Source organism: Parasteatoda tepidariorum, chromosome 4 (assembly GCF_982258835.1).
Source record: "Parasteatoda tepidariorum strain Cologne lab strain chromosome 4, Ptep-v5.0, whole genome shotgun sequence".
NCBI classification, from domain to species: Eukaryota; Metazoa; Arthropoda; class Arachnida; order Araneae; family Theridiidae; genus Parasteatoda; species Parasteatoda tepidariorum.
This window is the reverse complement of record NC_141758.1, coordinates 88,470,511-88,491,375: the sequence shown is the minus strand read 5'-3', so window position 1 is coordinate 88,491,375 and position 20,865 is coordinate 88,470,511. Positions and strand designations below refer to the sequence as shown.

General features: G+C 27.9%; 1 protein-coding gene across 23 annotated transcripts in view; it reads right to left on the bottom strand.

The window, feature by feature from the left end:
- LOC107436654 (protein Gawky) overlaps nucleotides 1-20,865 on the bottom strand; it is a 36,506-nt gene that overhangs the window by 13,772 nt on the left and 1,869 nt on the right. For 13 of the 23 annotated variants that reach the window (XM_016048433.4, XM_071182592.2, XM_016048435.5 and 10 more), the window contains exons 2-12: nucleotides 11,168-11,379; nucleotides 9,855-10,245; nucleotides 9,147-9,203; nucleotides 7,945-8,594; nucleotides 6,466-6,540; nucleotides 6,312-6,369; nucleotides 5,427-5,656; nucleotides 5,200-5,346; nucleotides 3,915-4,034; nucleotides 3,611-3,838; nucleotides 1,974-2,773 (exon numbers count right to left, since the gene is read on the bottom strand). In XM_016048433.4, coding sequence (XP_015903919.2) covers nucleotides 1,974-2,773; nucleotides 3,611-3,838; nucleotides 3,915-4,034; nucleotides 5,200-5,346; nucleotides 5,427-5,656; nucleotides 6,312-6,369; nucleotides 6,466-6,540; nucleotides 7,945-8,594; nucleotides 9,147-9,203; nucleotides 9,855-10,245; nucleotides 11,168-11,377 — 2,966 coding nt within the window. In that variant the 5' untranslated portion in view covers nucleotides 11,378-11,379. The remainder of the gene's footprint in view (nucleotides 1-1,973; nucleotides 2,774-3,610; nucleotides 3,839-3,914; nucleotides 4,035-5,199; nucleotides 5,347-5,426; nucleotides 5,657-6,311; nucleotides 6,370-6,465; nucleotides 6,541-7,944; nucleotides 8,595-9,146; nucleotides 9,204-9,854; nucleotides 10,246-11,167; nucleotides 11,380-20,865) is intronic. The other 10 variants (XM_016048439.5, XM_071182598.2, XM_071182602.2 and 7 more) reach the window with 3 other exon arrangements.

Below are 20,865 nucleotides of genomic sequence, written 5' to 3'. Positions count from 1 at the left end.
TTTCGCTATGTAGAAGTAACTGTAGTCTAATTTAGTTTTCAATCTTTTTCTCAGAAATTTGTTTAGTAAAAACTAATCTGAGAAATAGCAAACTAGATATCACTTTATATCATGTTTATTAAAAGAGCAATTTTACAAGCTTCAGAAGCTCAAACTATAGTCCTTGTATAGTAATAACAATATTCATGAATAAACTACATCATTTTTTATACAAAAGTACTTTGGGAATATTAAATATTAACAGCTTTTTCTGTGCTCACTAAATAAAATAATATCACAAAAACACTTAAAAATAAGTACAAAGGAAACTCATAAAATTAAACTTTGCAATTAACACAAACACAAATAGAATTAAAAATGACAAAAACAAAAAAGATCACTTATACAAAACAAAACAAAAAAAATATTAGTTAAAGATCTATCAACATTATAAACATCTGCCTTTAACCTGCTTTGCAAAGTATGAATTGGCAAACAAGACAATATTCATCATGCAATAATTATAGACACTAACATAACCTTGAAGGAAGTAAATAATAATTAATTGTTATGAATCAACAAAGCACTTTAAATAATAAAAAAAAAGTAAATGTACAAAAAATCTTTCCAACACAGCTACCAATCACCAAAGCATTGTTAAAAAGTAGTAACCAGCAACATAAGGTTTGTGAAGCAGAGATTACTTTTTTTTTTAAACACATAAAAACACATGATTTTAAATTTTTTCTAACAGTATGAACATAAGGAATGCTTATATCAAAAAAATAGTATTAGAGAATATTTAATTCTACATTGTTCTTCCAATGTTTTAATGTTATATTTAATTAAGAGTTTCACTAAGTGTAATTGCAGTTATATAAAAAAGTGATTATTTTTGGCATCATAGGTTTTAAAAAAATAATGCATTTTTATTAATTTAAAGATGCACAATTAAAACTATGATATGAAAAACCATGAAAACTAATTGCAGAAAGGGAAAACTATAAGCTCACACAACGGAATTAAAAAAAAAAAAAGTAGTAAAAATTTTTAGAATTAAAAATTAACTCATAACGATATAAAAATTCATGTGAGCTTATAAAATATCGAAAACACTATTCTTATTTGGAAGTCTAATATTTAATAATAATAATAAAAAATGTGCCATGTTATTAGGATCGACCATAATGAAAGAAGCTATGCCAGAAAATCACACCTAGACTTGCATGTCTTCTCTTCGAGTTAACTAGTTAGAATAATGTAGAGCAGAGAAACTTCTCAAAACTTTTTCCATTTGTGAAAGCAATATAACATGCTTTCTCAAGGAAGATGTTTTGTTATCAAATATAATCAAATTTCATTAAAAAAAACTTCCAGCTAAAAATAAAAATATTAGGTTAAATGTTAATCATAGAAGATGAGTGTCAAGCGAAAAATCTATCTCATTTTTTTAGTGGATTGAATGTAAATAAATACTTTCAGTTTAATAGAAAAATAAAATCTTTAGATAATTTCTTGTTTTTTATTCTATATGTACAAACTTTATTTTATAAAATTGGAACAAAACCATCTACATACAGTTAAATGATAAATTTCCACCTAAAAGGATTAACAAACTTTATTACCATCTCCTTACACTTAGCATATCATTACCTAACAATTTCGTACTTAGATCAAATTGAAGTGGGAAAAAAAGTTAATAAAAGGTTGCAGTTTTCAAGATAATATCTATTTTAAAACCGTAACAATGCATTAATGAATAGATTAAATAGAAGAAATAATTATAACATATTAATTAATTTTGAAAACCAAATAGTAATAACACAATTTTTAAACTGCTTTGTTAAGGGGTTAAATAAAAACTTAATGGAAAAAAGTGCAAAAGGAACAATTTTATGGTCCAAAAGTGAAATAATATACTGTCAGGTTTATAAAAGTTGATGCATGCAATCAGAGAAATAATAATGAATTATTTGTATGAAAAATATCCTTGCCTATTTTGAGTTGGTGGTGGTGAGAATGTCCAAGTACTTGATGTGAGGGATGAACTAGAAAGATTGGGTATATTTTGCTTGCTGTTCCAGGTAAAAAGTTCAGAGTCCTTAATACTGTTCAGAGATAATGGAGATTTGGCAATGCTTCCAGGTGTCACATGGGGGTCATCTTCAAAATTTTTGATGCGAGAGGTACCTTTCCAAGGCTTTCCTGGTTCAAATTCAGGCACAAGGTCATTTAAATTGTAGGACTGGGAAGAGCTAGAAGTGGAGGGATTTGTGGAAGTGGCAGGAGAATCTTTGTTGTCTGAGGCACTGTTGTGTTTGTTACTGCCACTCCCGTCTGAGATAGTCTCACAGTTACCGATGCTGTCACTGCTTCCTGGCACAGTGTTGGAATCATTAGGATCTGACCAAGTATCATTTTGTGACCGGGTCATTTCGTTCCAAACATTTTCGCTCAAGGGTTGCAAGTTGGATGAAGAGTGGCTAGCATTTCCAGAAGAAAGACTGTTCGATGACGATGACTTTGTGATTGAACCAGGAGCACGGCTGAATTCACTACCACTAACACTATTGTCTCTATTATTTTCACTGGAAGTAGGATTATCTTCCTTATCAAATGGAGGCAGCTTCCACTGATTAAGTCTTGAATGGCTTTGAGAGGGTGGTTCTTTCATTGATAAGTCCCTGAATTCAGAATGCAAGCCATTTATAGACTCGAGATTAGATTTTACAACATCAAACGAGGACGGCTGAGGATTTTGGAGGGATGGATGCTGCACAGGCAATTGAACTTGCTAATGAGGGAGGGAAAAAAAAAAACAGAAATGGAATCAATATCCAAAGTTAGTATCTTTTGGTTTATTATAGATATCAAGACAATGGATTTTAAAATTAAAACTTTTATTTTGATGAAAGAAATTTATTTTTATTTATTTACTTTTTTAAAGCCAGTTCTAGGTATATAAGTTATTTTAAGTACCAATTCATGAATACATTAACGAAGCACATTTTAAATATGCCTAATTAATATATGTCTAACTAATATGCACAAAAATCAGGAATATCAGGGCAAAATATTTTTTATCAGGAAAATCAGGACAGCTAAAACCCTGCATAATGAAAGGTAAACACTTTATATAAAATTAGTGAGTTTTGTTGGAACTCGAAGTCAGAGAAGTGTGCTCCAAATGTAGATGTTTGAATGTTAACTTTTCAAACACAGTTCTTCATTAGTTTCCATGTAGAATTTTTTTTTAAAATTAATAACAATACTTTTAATCAATATTTCAAATAATTATGTGCAAAAAAAAAAGAAAAAAAATTATAACAGAGCAGGTTAAAACCTTTCACAGAATATTTCCATTATCTTGCCTAAGATTTAAATAGATTGAACTTTTACAACTTTGGTATAGCAATAGCTTGAACCACTTTAACAATTCAGGGTATGCTGAGATGGCTTTGTCCTACACAACTTGCTTATTCAAAGAAAAAAATTTAAAATTTTTTTAAATAAAAATACTGCTTTAAGATTTTATCATTTTTTTTCATGATCCTCAATCTAGTGTACATTAGATATTTACATAAAACTTCCAGTCAAAAAATTTTACTGATTATCTTTTGATTGATCTTACCTGCTTCAGGAATATAGCTTGCTGAGCAGCAATTTGGTTTTGCAAATTCATAATATGCTGTTTTGTTTGAGTAATCTGTACACTGAGCTGCAAGGGAGGACTACCAGGTTTGCTTCCATGCTGAGAAAAATACATTTGCTGTTGTTGGAGCTGATGTAAGACCTTGATTTGTTGCAAAAGTTGAAACAAGAAACACAGAGTTTGAGGAGATAAAGGCTGATTTAAAATCTATAAAAAGATATGCAAACATTAATTCCGAAATAAAATAATCATATTCAGCTGAGAATAAAAATTAATAACTTACTGTAGGATTTAAATGACCAGCTTGAACTGCCACCTGAATCTGCTGTGCCAAAAGACGTAATTGAGCAGAAGAGGAAAAATTTTGTTGATTCATACGTCCTGTATTTTGGGGCATGCAGGCCTATAAAAATTCTTTATTTTAATCTTACAAAATAAAATGTTTTAAGATTGAAGTCAATTGAATGAAAGAAGGTATATTTAAGCTTAATCAGGGTGCATAGTCAAATTATTCAACAAAAAATAAGCACCTTTTAAGCACTTTCCAAGCACTCAAAAAATATTTTTAAGCATTAAAAATGTCATAATTAGGCAGGATTGGACAGTTTTTTGACAATTCACGGTTTTATCTTGTTTTAACCACCATGTAAAAGAAAGAAGAAAAAAATTGGCATTCTTTTTGACAATTGTAAAAAATTATGAAATTTTGAATCATATCAAACGAATGGCGTTTTCATACGCTACGGACTGACAATACGCCAAAATAGATTGGGGTTGAATTAATTGTGAAAACGTTGAATAGAACAATGTGAATTGTTTTTTTTTGGTTTTTTTTTTTGCATAATTCGTAGTGAAAATCAACATGGTAAAGGAAAAATCTCATTTTGAAAAGAGGGAAAATTAAGCACTTTTTAAAATCACCCAATGAAAAAAAGCACCTTTAAGGGCTCTTAAAAAATGAAAATCGAAAAAATGCACCTTCAAGTACTTTTTAAAAATGTTACGCACCCTGTTAATGATTAAAAAAAACTATGAAACTTTTAGCAAAACATTCTCCACTCAAAGAACACCTTTCAAAGGACTTTGCAGGATGAACCAATGTTCTATACTCACCACTGAGTATTTCCAACTCTTTAACAAAGGAATTTTAGTTTTTTTAAAATATCATTTAATAAATGATACTTTGCCTACTTCTCAAGATAAGAATTAAGAATACCTGAGAAAAATATTACGCAGAACTGTCTTGACAGTAACTTCCTTAGAAAGGGACAATTACTTTTTTATGACATGGAGAACTAGGTAAATATACTTTGTTATATATGTCTCGTGCAACGGGACTAAGGGCACCATTCTCAGAAATCCACCATGAACTGGGAGTTTCCATCATTTCTTAACATCTATTATTAAAAAACAAAGACTTTCCACGACAAATTTTGATCGATTAAGGTGAATTCACGACATTCCGTCATTTTTTATGTCCTTCCAGGTGCGAAAATATCGTAAACACATTACTCTTTTTAAACAAAAATAATAGGTGTGAGACTATTAATATAAAAAATGAAACTTACAGGATTGAAAGTTTGAGTTTGCTCCAATAGTTTGCGCATCATAGCTGGACTTAAATTATTAATACCATTGTTTAAATTTAAATTCGGCACTTGATTATTTGATCCAGCATTTCCCAGAATTGGAGTGATATTGTTACCAACAGAATTCTAAAGAGAATAATGTTCATTTAAAAATAAAATAACAAAAAGGTAATATAAAAAGGATATTTAATTAAAGTTCTGCTCACCTGAGTTTTACAAGTTTGAGCAGAATTAAAACCAGTAGAAAACATATTCATTCCTGGGAAATTATTACCATATACATTATTGGGGGGTAGTGAATTATCCAGAGTGTGGTCTGTAAAGCTCATGTCATCTGAAATGTTACCAAGGTGAACTCTAGGTTGATTAAGATTAAGGGAAGATAGAGATATATCAATATCCTGTACATCTTTATTATTCAAAGCGTGAAGCTCCACTACAAGGAAAAATCAACAAATTATTTTTTTTTTAAAAATACATCTAAAACAATTCATTTTCTAACAAGCATTTTTTAGCTCAAAATATTTTTATTTTAATGATATCCATAGGAATATTAACTAAGGTTAGCTATAAACTTTTACAAAATCAAGACAATACTTCTCTATAAAAATTCTGAATCTGCATATAATCCATCCACCAGAAAAAGAAAATTTATAACATGAGGACGTCATTCTGTTGAAGAATTGTTATTGATGTTGGTACAAAACTTTTGGCCAAAATTACAAACAAATTTTTGGCCTACCATCACATCTTTAAATTCAGTTTTGGTCACAGCTCCTTCTTACTTATAAAAATTTCTATGCAACTTCTTTTTAACTAATGATCGTTTCACTTTGATTAAGCCTAAAATTATTATTTTAAAGGTGGACAGACAATAATTAATTTGGAGCTTAGATATTTTGTTTTTCAAAAACAAAATAAATAAATAATGAAGAAGAAAAAAAATAAACATAAAATTAAATTAGCAAAAAAAAAAAAAAAAAACATTCGTCAAATAAGATTGATAATTAAAATAATAACAAATAATAAAGTAAAGCAAAAAATATATTTAAAACCAAATGTCACAAAAATGTACTCAGTTAAACACTCACTCAGTGCATCTTCCAGATTCATGTTACTCCGCCTTAAAGCATTTTCAACATCGTCCTTCTAGATTAATATATAAAAGTATTAAAACAACATTAAACTATTAAAATTGATTATTAAAATCAAAATAAATAAGCAATAAAATTGCTTATTCATTACCTTGAAATTCATTTCCATGAGAATACGAAATTGTTTGCTAGCCCAAATTAAGTCCTTAGTTAATGGCTTTCCACTCTGGAAATATATAAAGAGTGATTAAAATATTAAGTTATATTTATTACATGTAATACATATAAAAAATATAAAAATTTTAAAAAAAGCTAAAAAAAAATTTTGTTTTGAAACTAGGATATATCAGTAAAAATAACTAGAATATATGACAGCAAAAAATTTTTTACGAAACAAAAAAATAAATAAATAACCAAAAAGCATTTATATATGAAGATAAAAAATTTGTTAAGTTAATACATTCATTAATGTTTAGAAAAAATTGCTTCTGTTGACTAAGAAGAGAATAATGGTATCAGTAAACTGATGACCTTATGTAGCAGAAGTTAAGATATCAAAATTTAACGGAAGTTATCGAAATTCAAAGTTTAAAAATAACCAATTCCAATCATGTGTAAAAAAAAACTAAAATTAGAAAAAGAAGATTTTTTGTAAGTTTTTTATTCTTAAGTTAGCTTTTGAGAAGAAGCATATGGAAAAGATGCAGGTTAATCATAAGGATGTAACGAATATTTGGCCACTATTCGGTATTCAGCCCTTTTGCCAAATATTCGTCAAAGTATTATTCAGAAAAGTTTTTTTTAAAGTTTTTTTCAGGGAAATTTGAAGATTTAATAAAGAATAATCTAAAGTCACATTATTATACTTCATTAGAAATTGTTTTAGAAACTGTTTTTGCACTTATTTGCTAAGTTCTAAAACTTGTTAATTTATGTTCTCTAAGTCAAATGAAATCTGAAGAATTGAAACTAGATTACTTTATACTGAACCATAAGTTCTCTGTATCTGTAACAGAGCATTTTAACAGAGCGTTTTTTTAATAGACTTATTCTTTCATTATCACTTTTTTTTGTCCAGTAAGACAAATAACCAAAAACCTTGATTCTCAATGTTAAGTTATATTTCAGGACTAAGAACATTTTTTTTATAAACTTTCTTTTTTTATCAACGTTTTTGTTAGGACAGGATTTCATAAAGAGCATATCTAATGAACATTATTCTTTGATGGTCAACTTTTTTCTAAATATACGGAAATATAAAAAAGTTGAAAGGAAATTTTTAACGTTAAATCATTTAAAAAATAAGAACGATATTTGTTTTTGTTTCAATCCAGCCTTTTCTTTTTCAAAAAATCCCTGTTTTTAAAGTTTTTGTTATAACGCAGTAATTAAGAGGGTTTCTATCACTTCACTCCACTGTTCTTCGTGAAAATAAAGCAATTGGAAAACTGAGATGTTTAGCTTCAAAAAATTTTTCAAAAAATAAGAAAAGTATTATATTTAAAATTACATAAAAAGTATTGAATTTAAAAGAAAAAATCTGAAATAAAAACAATCGGATGAGAGATGCTGACAGCTGAAAAGAATTTTCATAGTTTTAAGTTGGAAACACAAATAAAGAAACAAATACCTGCTTTAATGGTCCACCCCAAGAACTAGTATCAACTTGTCCATCTGCCCAGTTACAACCTGAGTTTTTGGACTTAGCACTCCAATATGGTCCCATGGGATGAGTAGGCTCTCCCCAGTTTCCAAAGGCACTATTTGGTGTATTAGGAGTTCCCGGAACACTTTTGTCAGGAAGTTGATTCTCACTGATATCAAAAATGCGACGTCCTGTTATCGGGTCTCTGTGAGAAGGCATTTCATTCCAGCTCATATTTCGATTCAAAATCGGATTTTTCATCCAAGATTTGTCAGTGTTATTTATATTTGATCCTGCCTGAGGTAAACGAATCATGCCAGGACCTGTATGAGGAGCACAAGGATTATTACCTTGACACATATTATTTGGTGGCATTACACAGTTTGGCATTTGTTTATTGGGTGGCATTTCTTTCCAATGAGAAACTTTGCCTTGATGTACAGGATTGCCCCATACAGCAGTGCCATCATCATAGTTACCTCCAGACTGGCCAGCATTAGGAGGAGGAACTGTGTCTTCCCAACCAGTTGTTAACTTTTTACCACCAGCACTAGGTGACCAGTTACAAAACCCTCTAGAAGCTTTATGTGAAGGATCTGCCCAAGGTGGAGCATTGTCAGGACTGTTGTCTTCAACTGTAAAAGAAAAAATAAATGCTAATGCTTACATAAAAGATGTATATTTACTAACTAGAGAAAGAATTATATGGTTTAAAATATTACAATAAATGAAATTAATATTATAAAGTAACTTACTAGATTTAAATAATTTAATTAACAGATGATAAAACAATGCTGAATAGGTAGTTGATGGGGTTAGGTTGCTATGAAATTTTAGAAAAAAACATTTTTTTAACAGGTGCTTTGTACCATATTTTGCAGAGCCGAGATCCCACTTCATCAACCCCAAAAACTTTGCCAAAAGCATTTTTCCTGAAGTTATATTTTTCAGTAAGTCGAACTCATAACTTTAACAAATATTCACTCAATAATTTTAATTTTGCAAAAAACTACATACTACGAAAGTACATTGTCAGGTTTACCTCACATATTTGAAATCTTTTTTAAAGCAAAATATGTTTCATTTAATGCATTAGACTATTATACAGATCTGGAGTAATAAAGTAATTCTTTTCCTTAACTTTCTAGCTAATTCAAAAATGCAATGGAATACAAAATGCTGTTCACCTATATTTTTGGTGTCATTAGTCAATGGCATGTGAGGCAAACCAATCTGCAAGGCTGCTGGAATAAATAAATGACAAAATTAATGAATAATAGCATAAGTAGAGCTTAGAAATTTTGCTGGGCTTGTATAATTAAAAATAATAAGAAGAAAAATAAAAACATTACAAGAAATTAAATCTTGTAAGCAAAACAGCCCAAATGTATTTTTAACCAATAACAGATATTTTAACAGGCACTTTTTAACTTGAACATAGAAGCAATAATCTTAAGTTTTACTCTCTAATGCACATTCTCACAATTTAAACAAGTGAAGTGACAGAATACAAACTTAATTGAAATCCCCAATTAGTTGAAACACATTTATTATGTTTCAAAATTAAAAGCAAAAAGTTTTTAAAAAAGTTTTTTTAAAGAAAGACTTGCTAATTTTCAGTAGACAGAATTTTAATTTTATACAAGATACTCTTGGCCTTTCTAAAGGTCAGACCAAATTGTGAAATTTTAGAAACTATCTTTGAGATTTTAGGCCATATGAACTTGGGTTTCACAAAAAAACTCCCTAAATTGACAACTCCCACATTTAAAGTTCACAAAAATGACAGAATGAGTAAGTTATAATTTATCTCCAATTGTTATAAGAAAAAAAATTGATAAACAAATTAAGTAACAATGCTAGTTACAACAAAAAGTATGTAATAAAATACTTACGAGGCTCATTGTTCCAATTAGGAGCCATATTCGGATTGATGGGATTATTTTGACTGCCCCAGTTTTTATTTTCCACAGCTGGGTTAGCACCCCATACGGAAGTGCTACTCTCATTACCCCAGGTGGCACCACTGGCTTGTGGAACACCAGTCCACAAGTTAGTGGTATCTTCCTCTTCTCCCCAAGTGCCACCAATGTGGGTGGTAGGCGTGTGGCCCCATGGCTCACGTACTTGATTAGGTGGTTTAGTATTACCACTTTTAACATGATGGCGTACATTATTTTCCCAAATTTCAGTACCAGAGCTTGTGGAATTTGTCCAAGTGCTCCCTTCTTTAGGACTTAGATGAGGAGATGAAGGCACATCCCAGGCTGTGTCTTGATTGACTCCCTAATATACATAAGAAAATCTTTAGATTATAATTTTTTTAATGCAATCAAGAAGTTTTTTAATGTAAATACAACAATTAAGACAAATTATTATTTATTTTGTTTTAAACATTCATAAATATAACTTATACAGTAGAGTCTCAGTTGTTCGAGTTTCCCATAAATCTGAGCTAGGAAAAAAGTCAGTCTTGTTCCTAAATAATGACCAATGCACTAACAACCACAACATGTGGAATGATTACTACGACTGAATGTTGAAAAGTGATACTGTAAGTTAAAAACTGAAACATGTGAATAGTGTGTTTAAATAAAAACATTAGACAATTATTTTAAAGTACAATTAATCTGATGCAGTAATATAATCAGGGGTCTGTCTAGGTTTTTCTGAGAGGTACCTATTTTGTGAAAATTTAGACATAATTTGTGAAAAATTAAAAGTTATATTTAAAAATCAACACAAAAATTTGGAAAAATGGGGATTTATCGTTTCTTAAGAGATACAAAAATAAAATTTTAAGAAAAAGTATTTTGTGAAACTATCGTTTTTCTTAAAGTTGAATTTGTGAAGGTACCGCTAAACGGTAGTAAATTCGGCCTGGACAGACCCCTGATAATGAATATTGTAACTTGATTTAATGCAATAAATATACCCTGATCCTCTAATGTAGGGGTGCACACAACCTGTAACCTAAATGTAACCTGTTTATTAACACATCAATAATATAGAAATTAAGTAAATATTTATTAATATTTAGTCGATTAAAAAACAAGAATACTAGACTACAATGTTTCAGTAGCTGAAGATCAAGAGAAGAGATCTGAAAGTAACTCTAAATGCAGTTCCAGGAAGTAAATGATAGTGAGGAGGAGGTGGTAAATCTTAGCTAAATTTAAAAATACATAAATAAAAAAAAGTAACTTACCCGTTGTCCCCAGCCCTCACTATATGCAGCTGCAAGAGTAGTTTCTGTGACATTCTCTTCCATTTTATTTACTTTCGTAGACAAATTTCCTGAATTATCTTGATCATTTCCCATTTCAGAATTAGTGGAAGTTGAAGGCCCATTATCAATACTATTTAAACCTTTTCCAGCAGCTTGAGCCCATGTGTTTTGCTGTTTAACAAGTGGCATACCTATAACCAAAATAAATTACTTACAACAAATGCAATATTTAATAAAGTTGGATCAAAACGAGAGATGAACTGGATCCTAAAATTTCGCCACTTCTGTCAAATTAAATCTTTCAACATGCCAATTCCACGTACTACTTGAAAGTTATATTTGTAACCTAGCTGGCTCGGATACTTGGTAAAAAATGGGATTTATTACGCTGCTGGCTATTACTGTATTTATCGAAAACATAATATGTAAATTATATAATTTTCTGCCAAACAAATATTTTAAAAGAAAATTATTCAAAGTAAATTTAATTCGCACGCACATGAATAAAAATTTATTGATTTCTCATTTTTCTATCAGTTTTAAAGTATAGTTAAAAAAGAAAGCTTATAAATTAAGTAAAGAATAACTGTTCGCAGGGTTTCTTCCAGATGGGCCTTCCATTTGCCCATTGAATGCAAAATTTTTTACTAGCATGCACTTTGAAACTAATAATGCTCCACACATATTTTTAAAATAAATGGTCTGTTTACATTGATATTTTTGTAAATTCAGTTGGTTCCGTAGCAATTAATCCTCTTTATCAGCAGTCTTCACATGGTTTATAAAATTTCGAAATATATTTAATACACTACTACGAAATGCAAATTTTGAATTTGAGCTATCCTTTTTAATATTCACTAAATGATTATTCTATGATAGTAAAGCATTGTTAGATGATAATGATGATTCGAACCTTAACATATTGCAGGCATAATTAGATAATATGAAAAACTTTCTGCGGACCCAAAATGTCAATTACAAAACTTTCTGCACACATTGATTAACACTTGTAACCAGTTTCAACATTTTTATCGTCAACTCATTTTGCCGAAATTTCGTTGAAAATCAGATTTTTTTAAAAAATGTTCAATTTTTATAGAACTTTATATCCAGGGTTCCCACTCTTTTAACAAAGCAAAAATGAAGCACTTTTAAGGACTTTTTTTTAAAAAAATTAAGCACTTTTTTGAAAAATTAAGGACTTATGCCACCGGTGACAGTGCCAATTATTTACCTTTCTAAAAACATCAATAAATAAAAAAAAATAATAATAAACAATTGTATTAATTAACAGGGCTCGGCAAAGAAGTACCAGGTAATTTTTGCAGGAGAAAAAAATTTCAGATTGTTAAAAGTTAACGCCATTTAGATTGTAAAAGTTAACAAATGAAACTAATATGTATTCCATTTTTAATGACTTCATTGAAATTGAATTGTAAAATTAAGTTTTCATGTATGTTAAAAAAAAAAGTAAATAAAGAAAATTGGCAAAAACATTGAAAAAATTATTACAGGAAGTTTTTATATTTCACTACTAGACCAGCAAACATGTTATAATTACTTTTATGATGAACTTAAACAAAATTATTTCCAGCCAAACATGCTATTAAGAATTAACTTTACATAATGCTACTAAACATTCTGGAGAAAAAAATTAACTCATTTTAAAGCAACCAAAAACTGAACAAAAATTAAAAAACAGTATATTAAGTTGCAATGTTAACTGAATAAAATGATTATTAAAATCTAAGGATCTTTTAGTTCAGTAGATTTAGATTTTTATGTAACATTCTGCTTATCCTTTAGTGATGCTAAAAAATTAAGGACTTTTAAAAACCAGGGTTGGGTTTTTGACATGACAAGGGTATAATACTGGTTCAAACCGTCAAAAATGTCCAAAACTGAAGTTTGCCAAGAAAATTTATAAACTTCAAAACTACCAACAGTTGCCATGCATTAGATTGAAATTTAATTATACTATAGGTAATCAGCAGGTTTTAAAATATTTTTTAATTAAAATTAAGGTAAAATAACAGATTTAAAATCTCAGAAATTTATATTCAAATGCATGTGCAGAAAAATTTTGCACAAAAATTGTTTAAATATTTATATTTAAAAAAAAAAATTTTTTTTTTGATACTTAAGAAAATTAAAAGTTTATTACTATGCATTTTTGACATATAAGGAACATATAACTAATATTTATAAGGAACTTACAAGTTATGTTGTATAGATACAAACTTGATACAAGTGTATAAAAAAATTTTTTTAATGTTATACCGAATATCTTTATTATCCAGTATGTTAATTTGAATTTAAAAGTAGTTATATTTATGAATAATGATAAATATAATTCATATTGTTTATTATATTTATTTATAATTATTACACTTATCATTTTAAAACAATTTTTATCTCTTAATTTTTTTTCTCCACTTGTATTAAGAATACAAATAATGCATATCTTGAAAGCAAGAAGTAATTATTCAACAGCTGAATATTTAGATATTCAACAAAACTATATCGTATTCAGCAAAATGAAATTCACAAGTATTTGGATAAACTAAATTTTCAGCATAGTAAATGAATAGGCTGAATATACTGTAAATCAACACTAACTACTCTGTGTATTTAACAGAAAGCACTTAAATTTGTATTGTCTTATGTTAAAAAGATTATTAAGAAGATTTAAAAGAATATTAAAAAGATTTTTCTTTAAAAGAAGATGTCTAATGTACAAAACTGCTAATGTTTATCTTTAAAAATGTCTAATTTTTAGTATAATCTATACTATACGCTAAATTTGGTTATAAATAAATTTCTTAATAATATCACTGCAGATTTTCAATAACACATGAAAATGAATACATAATATTACAAAAGATGTGAGTTTTAAGTACAAGATTTTGGTTACTATTCAAAATATAAGTGTTTCTTCAAAATTTTAAATTTATTTTTTTCTAGAACATATTTAGAAACACTATCCTTTATAAAAAATATATAAATTTTATGTATTAATTAAATTTCACATATAAATATAGGTTTTTGACATTTTCGACAATGAGGTTTTTGATGTGACGGTTTAAACTGTCAAAAACTGTCACATGTCAAAAACCTGCCAACCCTGTTAAAAACCTTGTACCAAAATTAAGTACTTTTAAGGGCCTTTATTTTCCAAAATAAAAATTACGCAGTTTTTAAGGACCGTGGTAACCCTGATATCGATTAATACTACAGGGATAAGTTTGACAATAAAAACTAAAAAGGCAGAAAATAGAAATTCAAAAAGTTGTGTGTAAAAACACTTTTTAAAAAATTGAAAAAAGAATGGAAATTTGTGCAAAAAAGTGTATGTAAGAAGCATTTATGCACAAAATGTTAATGCTATATTCAGGATTCCACCGTAAATCTATTCATTTCTGTAAAAAAAAAAAAAAAAAAAAAAAAATTATTGCGGCAGTTTTCAGAGTTACTTAAGTCTATTTCAACATTGTTTTTAAAGCATCAATATTTTCAATTTGTTATTGACACGAAACATTTTCAAAATTCGAAAATTTTACTCATTTTAATCTGTTTTAATTAATTTTTGAATGTAGTTTTTGATAAATATAAAACATAGAAGATACTCTTAAACATAAAGAAACTATATGACAAAACTATTCAATAATCAATGCTATTCAACACACAAAATGATTGACAATCAACCAGATTGTCAGCCAACTAAATATTCATTATTCGGCCAAAATCAATACCAATAATTGTAACCTGTCAACTATATTTATTATATAGCAAGGAATGCTAACACATTTTCAACTATTCAACAATAGAGCTTGTGACATCTTTTTCACAAACAAAAAAATTTTTAGCACATAATTTACTGTGTAAAAATGTATTCATAAGATGGTCTGCTACTCAGCCTATGGATGTAACAAATATTTGGTTGGCTGAATGTTTGGATAAGTATTTTTTTTTTTAAAAATATTTTTCAAAGTTTTTTTTTTTTGAATTTGTACAGATTTAATAGAGAATAATCTAATGTCATAGTTTTTATTATATATATCATTACAAGCAGTTTTTACACATATTTATTAATCACTAAAACTTGCAAAATTTATGTTCTGTAAGACGAAATGCGAAATTAGACTAACTGAAACAGTACAAAACTCGTGATCAGAATCAGAATCTCGAGTTTTGTACTGCTGCTTTTTTTTTTTTTTTTTTTTTTTTAAATTACATTCAGGCAAGTTAATTTCATAATTTTTTTAACACTTTTGTTTTAGGAATTGAAAATGTTTTTTGTTTCATGTTTGCTGTTTTTATTATGGAACAGCATTTCTAATGAACTTTATTGTCACATTTTTCCTGTTCGATAAGACATAACGCTGATTTTTAAAGTTTAATTTATATTTTAAGAACAAAGAAAAAATATTTTTTTTAATATTTTTTTTTTATTAACTTTTCTTCTTAAAAGCCTTTTTATTATGATACAGTATTTTTTCAAATAGTCTTCTTAATGAACATTAATCTTTTATCTACCTTTTTTTTCCTAAAAATAAGACAGGGTAAAAAGTTAACTTGAGATTTTTAATGTTAAATTATAATTTTTAGTGTTTATTATAATGCAGCAATTAAGACTTTTTCTATTACTTTACTCTTCTTCTCGATTTCTTAAAAATAAGGCAATTGGAAAACTGAGATGTACAGTTAAAAAATTTTCATAAAAATTAAGGTTGATTTTTTTTTTCTGTTTTGCTATGGTACATAATCTTTTTTTTTTTCTGGGTGTTTTGATGATAGTACTTTTTTTAAAAAGTGTCACTGATTAACTATGCCTCTTTTTTAAAAAAATGTTTCTCTTTTCTTTTTCAGAAAATATTTTTGGAATTTAAATTTGGTTTTAAGAAATAGGTTTTCTTTTTCGCTTTTAACTTTAATTTTTTTAAACAGCTGTTAGTCAGTTTCTTTATTTAAAATATTTCTAATGGATAACTATTTATATTTTTTCCTTTACCCCATACCAATAATATACCTAAGCTCTGATTATTTCTCAATAATGACTCAGGGTTGCCATTCAAATCTGGAAAAAAAATTCCCTGTGTTTTCCCTGTACATGTTATATACAATATATTAAGAGGAAACAACAATTACTGTGATCGTGTGTGAGCTATATTGGGCTAACTATATTTATTAGTTTGAATTTCTGGAAAAACAGCTGAGCATACTTAAATAATGCTATGCTATGGTAAATGAAATAGTTTAGTATAGCTGAAATATCATGGTTAAATATTCCATATATTACGCTTTGAGTGGTCACCATTTTTTAAAAGACCAAAATAAAAAAACAAAATTCTCTGTATTTTCCCAGTTGGTAAAGAAAAATCAAAATTCCTTGCATTTTCCCTGTTATTTTAGGTGATTTTTAAATTCCCTGTATTTTCCAGATTTTCCCTGTGGAGTGGCAACCCTATGACTAAACTTATTCATGCACAGGGACTAATATAGGGGATAAGGACATTTAACTTTCCCGGGGGGGGGGGGGTTAGAAAAGCAACACGCTTTTGACAGACCGGTTTTACGCACAAAAAGTGGCGTTCGCGTCGTCGTAGTGATTATTTTCTGACATCTCCGCCGTACCTTTGCATTGCTCGTAATCAGTGTTGATCATTAAAAAGCAATTTAATTTAAATTCTAAAACTTTTTCATTTCCGTAAACCAGTATATTATTTTGTATATTGCTTAAAGATGTCTATTCATTACTCATAATTTATTTGTTTGTTTATTGAAGCTTTAAAAGCAGAGATCATTCAGATTACGAGCAATTATATACTATAGTTTCGGTTTTGTTTAGTTTTCGTTTTCAGAACTTAGATTAATTAAAACCGAAGGAAAGATATTTACTTATCCAACCATAGTTATTAGTTTGAAGCGTCTGGTTCTATTATAACTGAAGTATAGATGCTTATATTAGCATTTTTTTGTATTTAAAAATATGATTTAACAGAAGGAGTTCGAAACTAAAATCCTTTGAATTTTATAAGTTTACTATTATTGTTTTAAAATCGTAATAATTAAAAATGCACATCAATGACACATTTTTTTAAAGCCATGCAACCGTAAATTTGCTAAATTTTCCGATGAGAATTAAAAATAAAAATCTTTTTCATGAAAATAATTATTCGTAGTATTTATTATGAACTCGATTGTATTATCTATTAATTTCCGATCTTTATTAATGCCTTTGCACAAATAATTATTCAAATTATTATATATATATATATATATATATATATATATATATATATATATATATATGTATATCAGTATCAAAATCTCCCAATTCTTTACTTAATGTCCGCGTAAGACTATGTACCTTGCTAATTAATTGCCCACAATCAAATGCTCTTCATTTTGTTTTGATTTACAAGGAATATAGATAAAATAATTCATAATTTATGTAAATATTTAAAAATTGCTGCCTTTATGAATGTTTTTTTTAAGAAAACAATCATATTTTGCGTTACACGTAAAGAGAAACCACGAAAATATCTTTCAGATAGCTTGACGCTTAAGGAGTTCCAGCGAAATGCTCAGTAATCGTAATTAATTTTTTTTATGTAATAAATAATTTTTTTAGCGTCTTTGACAGACAGTCAATTATTTCGGTGAATATAGCGAGATGCTCTTCATATTTTTTGTAATTTTTAACTCATTCCAAAAATCAAAGTAACGTGCAATTTAAATATCGGCGTAAAACAATGTTTATAAAAGTTATAAAAATAATTTATTTTAACCAAGATTAAGTTGAAATTAAAGTAATAAAATTTTGCGTTACACGCAAAGGAAAACCTAGAAAATGTTTTTCAGATTGCTTGGCGGTAATAGGATTTCAACTAAATGTTCATCTTTATCTCAATGAAATTATTTTTTTATAAGCAGCCATTTTTTATTATTAATCAGGCCTAGCCGTTGTGGTTCAGAAGATCAGGAGTCTCCTTGAAGTCAGGCTAACCGTGGGATGTTTTCCTCAAAATGTAACGTAAATGCGGGCTAGTTCCATCAAGAAGTCCAATACGGAGGCAAATTTCTCTCAATACTTTATAAAGGACTCTCCCTGTCTTTTGGATATGATTTAAAATTGAATTTACGGAGTTAAACATGAGTAGGAGTAAGCACATAATTAGGTCGTCTGTTCGACGACGGTTATAAAATTATGAAATAGATAAGGTATCAACTTGCTGAATATAAATGAAAAGCTCTTCTTTTTAACTCAACCAGTAAAACAAAATAAGCCACAATTTAAGTATCGAATTACAATTATATACTTCTGAAAGTTATAAAAATAATCTATTTTATTAAAGTTATAAAAGAAAGTCATAAAAATAATCTATAGTTATAAAATAATCTATTATTGATAATTTATAAAATTAAATTATCAAATTTTGCGTTACATGCTAAAGAAAACTACAAATGCGTTTTTCAGATTGTTTTTATCGGTAATAGGTATTCCAGCTAAATGTTCATTATCTAAAAGAAGTTATTTTTAAATAATCAATAATTTTTTTTCTTCCCATCCTTGATAGATGGCTTAACATCTTTGTGAATATAAGGAAACGTCCTTATTATTTTTAATTCAACCCAGAAATCAAAATTACTCATAAGTTACTTGGAGTACAATCATAATCATTAAAGTTATGAAAATAACTTATTTCAATTAAGGCTAAATAGAAATAATCAAATTTTGCGTTACATGCAAGGAAAAACCGCAAAAAAGTCTTTTAGATTGCTGAACGGTAATAGGATTCTAGTAAATGTTCATTATCGCAATGAATTATTTTTTCAACAATTAATTTTTTTTATCATCCTTGAGAGACTAATTGTCATATTTGTTGATGTTGTGAAACACTTTTTACTTTTAACACGACCCAGAAATCAAAGTACCTTGCAATTTAAATATCAGAGTAAAATCATGTTTATAAAAGCTTTTGTAGTAACCTATATTGTATTTAAAATTAAATTAAAATTTAGACAAATCAAATGTTGCGTTAAATGCAAAGGAAAACCACGAAAAAATCTTTTAGATAACTGAACAATAATAACATTACAGCTGTATGTTCATTATCGCAATGAATTATTTTTTTAACCATTAATTTTCTTATCATCCTTGACAGACAAATTGTCATCTTAGTGGATGTTGTGAAATACTTTTTTTATATTTTTAACTTTTAACACGACCCAGATATCAAAGTAACTTGCAATTTAAATATCAGAGTAAAATCATGTTTATAAAAGCTTTTGTAGTAACCTATATATTATTTAAAATTAAATTAAAATTTAGACAAATCAAATGTTGCGTTAAATGCAAAGGAAAACCACGAAAAAGTCTTTTAGATAACTGAACAATAATAACATTACAGCTGTATGTTCATTATCGCAATGAATTATTTTTTTAACCATTAATTTTTTTATCATCCTTGACAGACAATTTCTCATCTTAGTGGATGTTGTGAAATACTTTTCTTATATTTTTAACTTTTAACACGACCCAGATATCAAAGTACCTTGTTATTGAAATAGAGGAGTAAAATCGTACTTTGAAAAACTTTTTTAATGAAAATAATTATAATTTCCATTACACACAAATGAAAACCAAGAAAACGCTTTACTACCAAACTAATTGTACGCTAACAGGCTAGCTTGGAATGTTTACTAAAATGTTCTTTATTTTATTTATTTATTTTTTGTAAGTACATAAATTGTGTGTTTTATTTTATTTCAAATATTTGAATTTCAGAATGATATAAAGAATTAAATTTTAAAAACATATTAGTTTTTTTTTTTTTTAATTTTAAAATTTACGAATTATAAATCTTTAAAAAAATCTGGAAAAAAAAATGTGTCATAAAATTTGCGAATTTCAGGTTTTTCTGGCAAAGAGACTGAATGTTATCAATAATTATTAATCATTACAACTTATAAAAATCAAATAAAAAAAGAACAAATTATGTACAGCTGCAATAAACAAGCACCGCAGTTCACTAGAGGGCGTGGATATAGAGTACAAACTAGTTACTAGACCAGTGATGTCAACGTTCACCGTGACGTCCGTTTGGTCGAGTGATTGATCTTTCTACCTTTATATCTATGTTCATGCATAAAGAATAATATGCTGCTATTCGGCCAAATCACTATTCGTTACATCACTAACTCGCAAGTCATCAATCAACATAAGCTTTGATTATCTTTGCAATTCAATTCAAAGCAACGCAAGAAATAAAAATTTAAATCCAAAGTAACTTCAGAATTTCTTAAAACTTATTAACACTTTAATACAAATGACAGGTATCTCAAAAATAATCTATGATTTGAAAAATTACCTAATCTAAGAAAAATGGAAAATTCATTCTGAAATCAGAAACACTTCGAATTTAAATATTAATAATTGACCATTGCCTAAAAACTATATTTTATGCTAACTCTCAAATCATTTTCAATTTAAATATTTGCACAAGTATCTCTTAGCTTCGTCTGCAATTTATTTTGGTCACACAATAAAGTTTATGTAAATGGTGGTTATTTTGAAAAAATATTGTTAGATGGTTTTTCTTAGCAGTGTCATCTATTGATGAACTTTAAAATTAAAAAAAAAAAAAAATTCTTGAAAGTTGAAAAAATTTAGA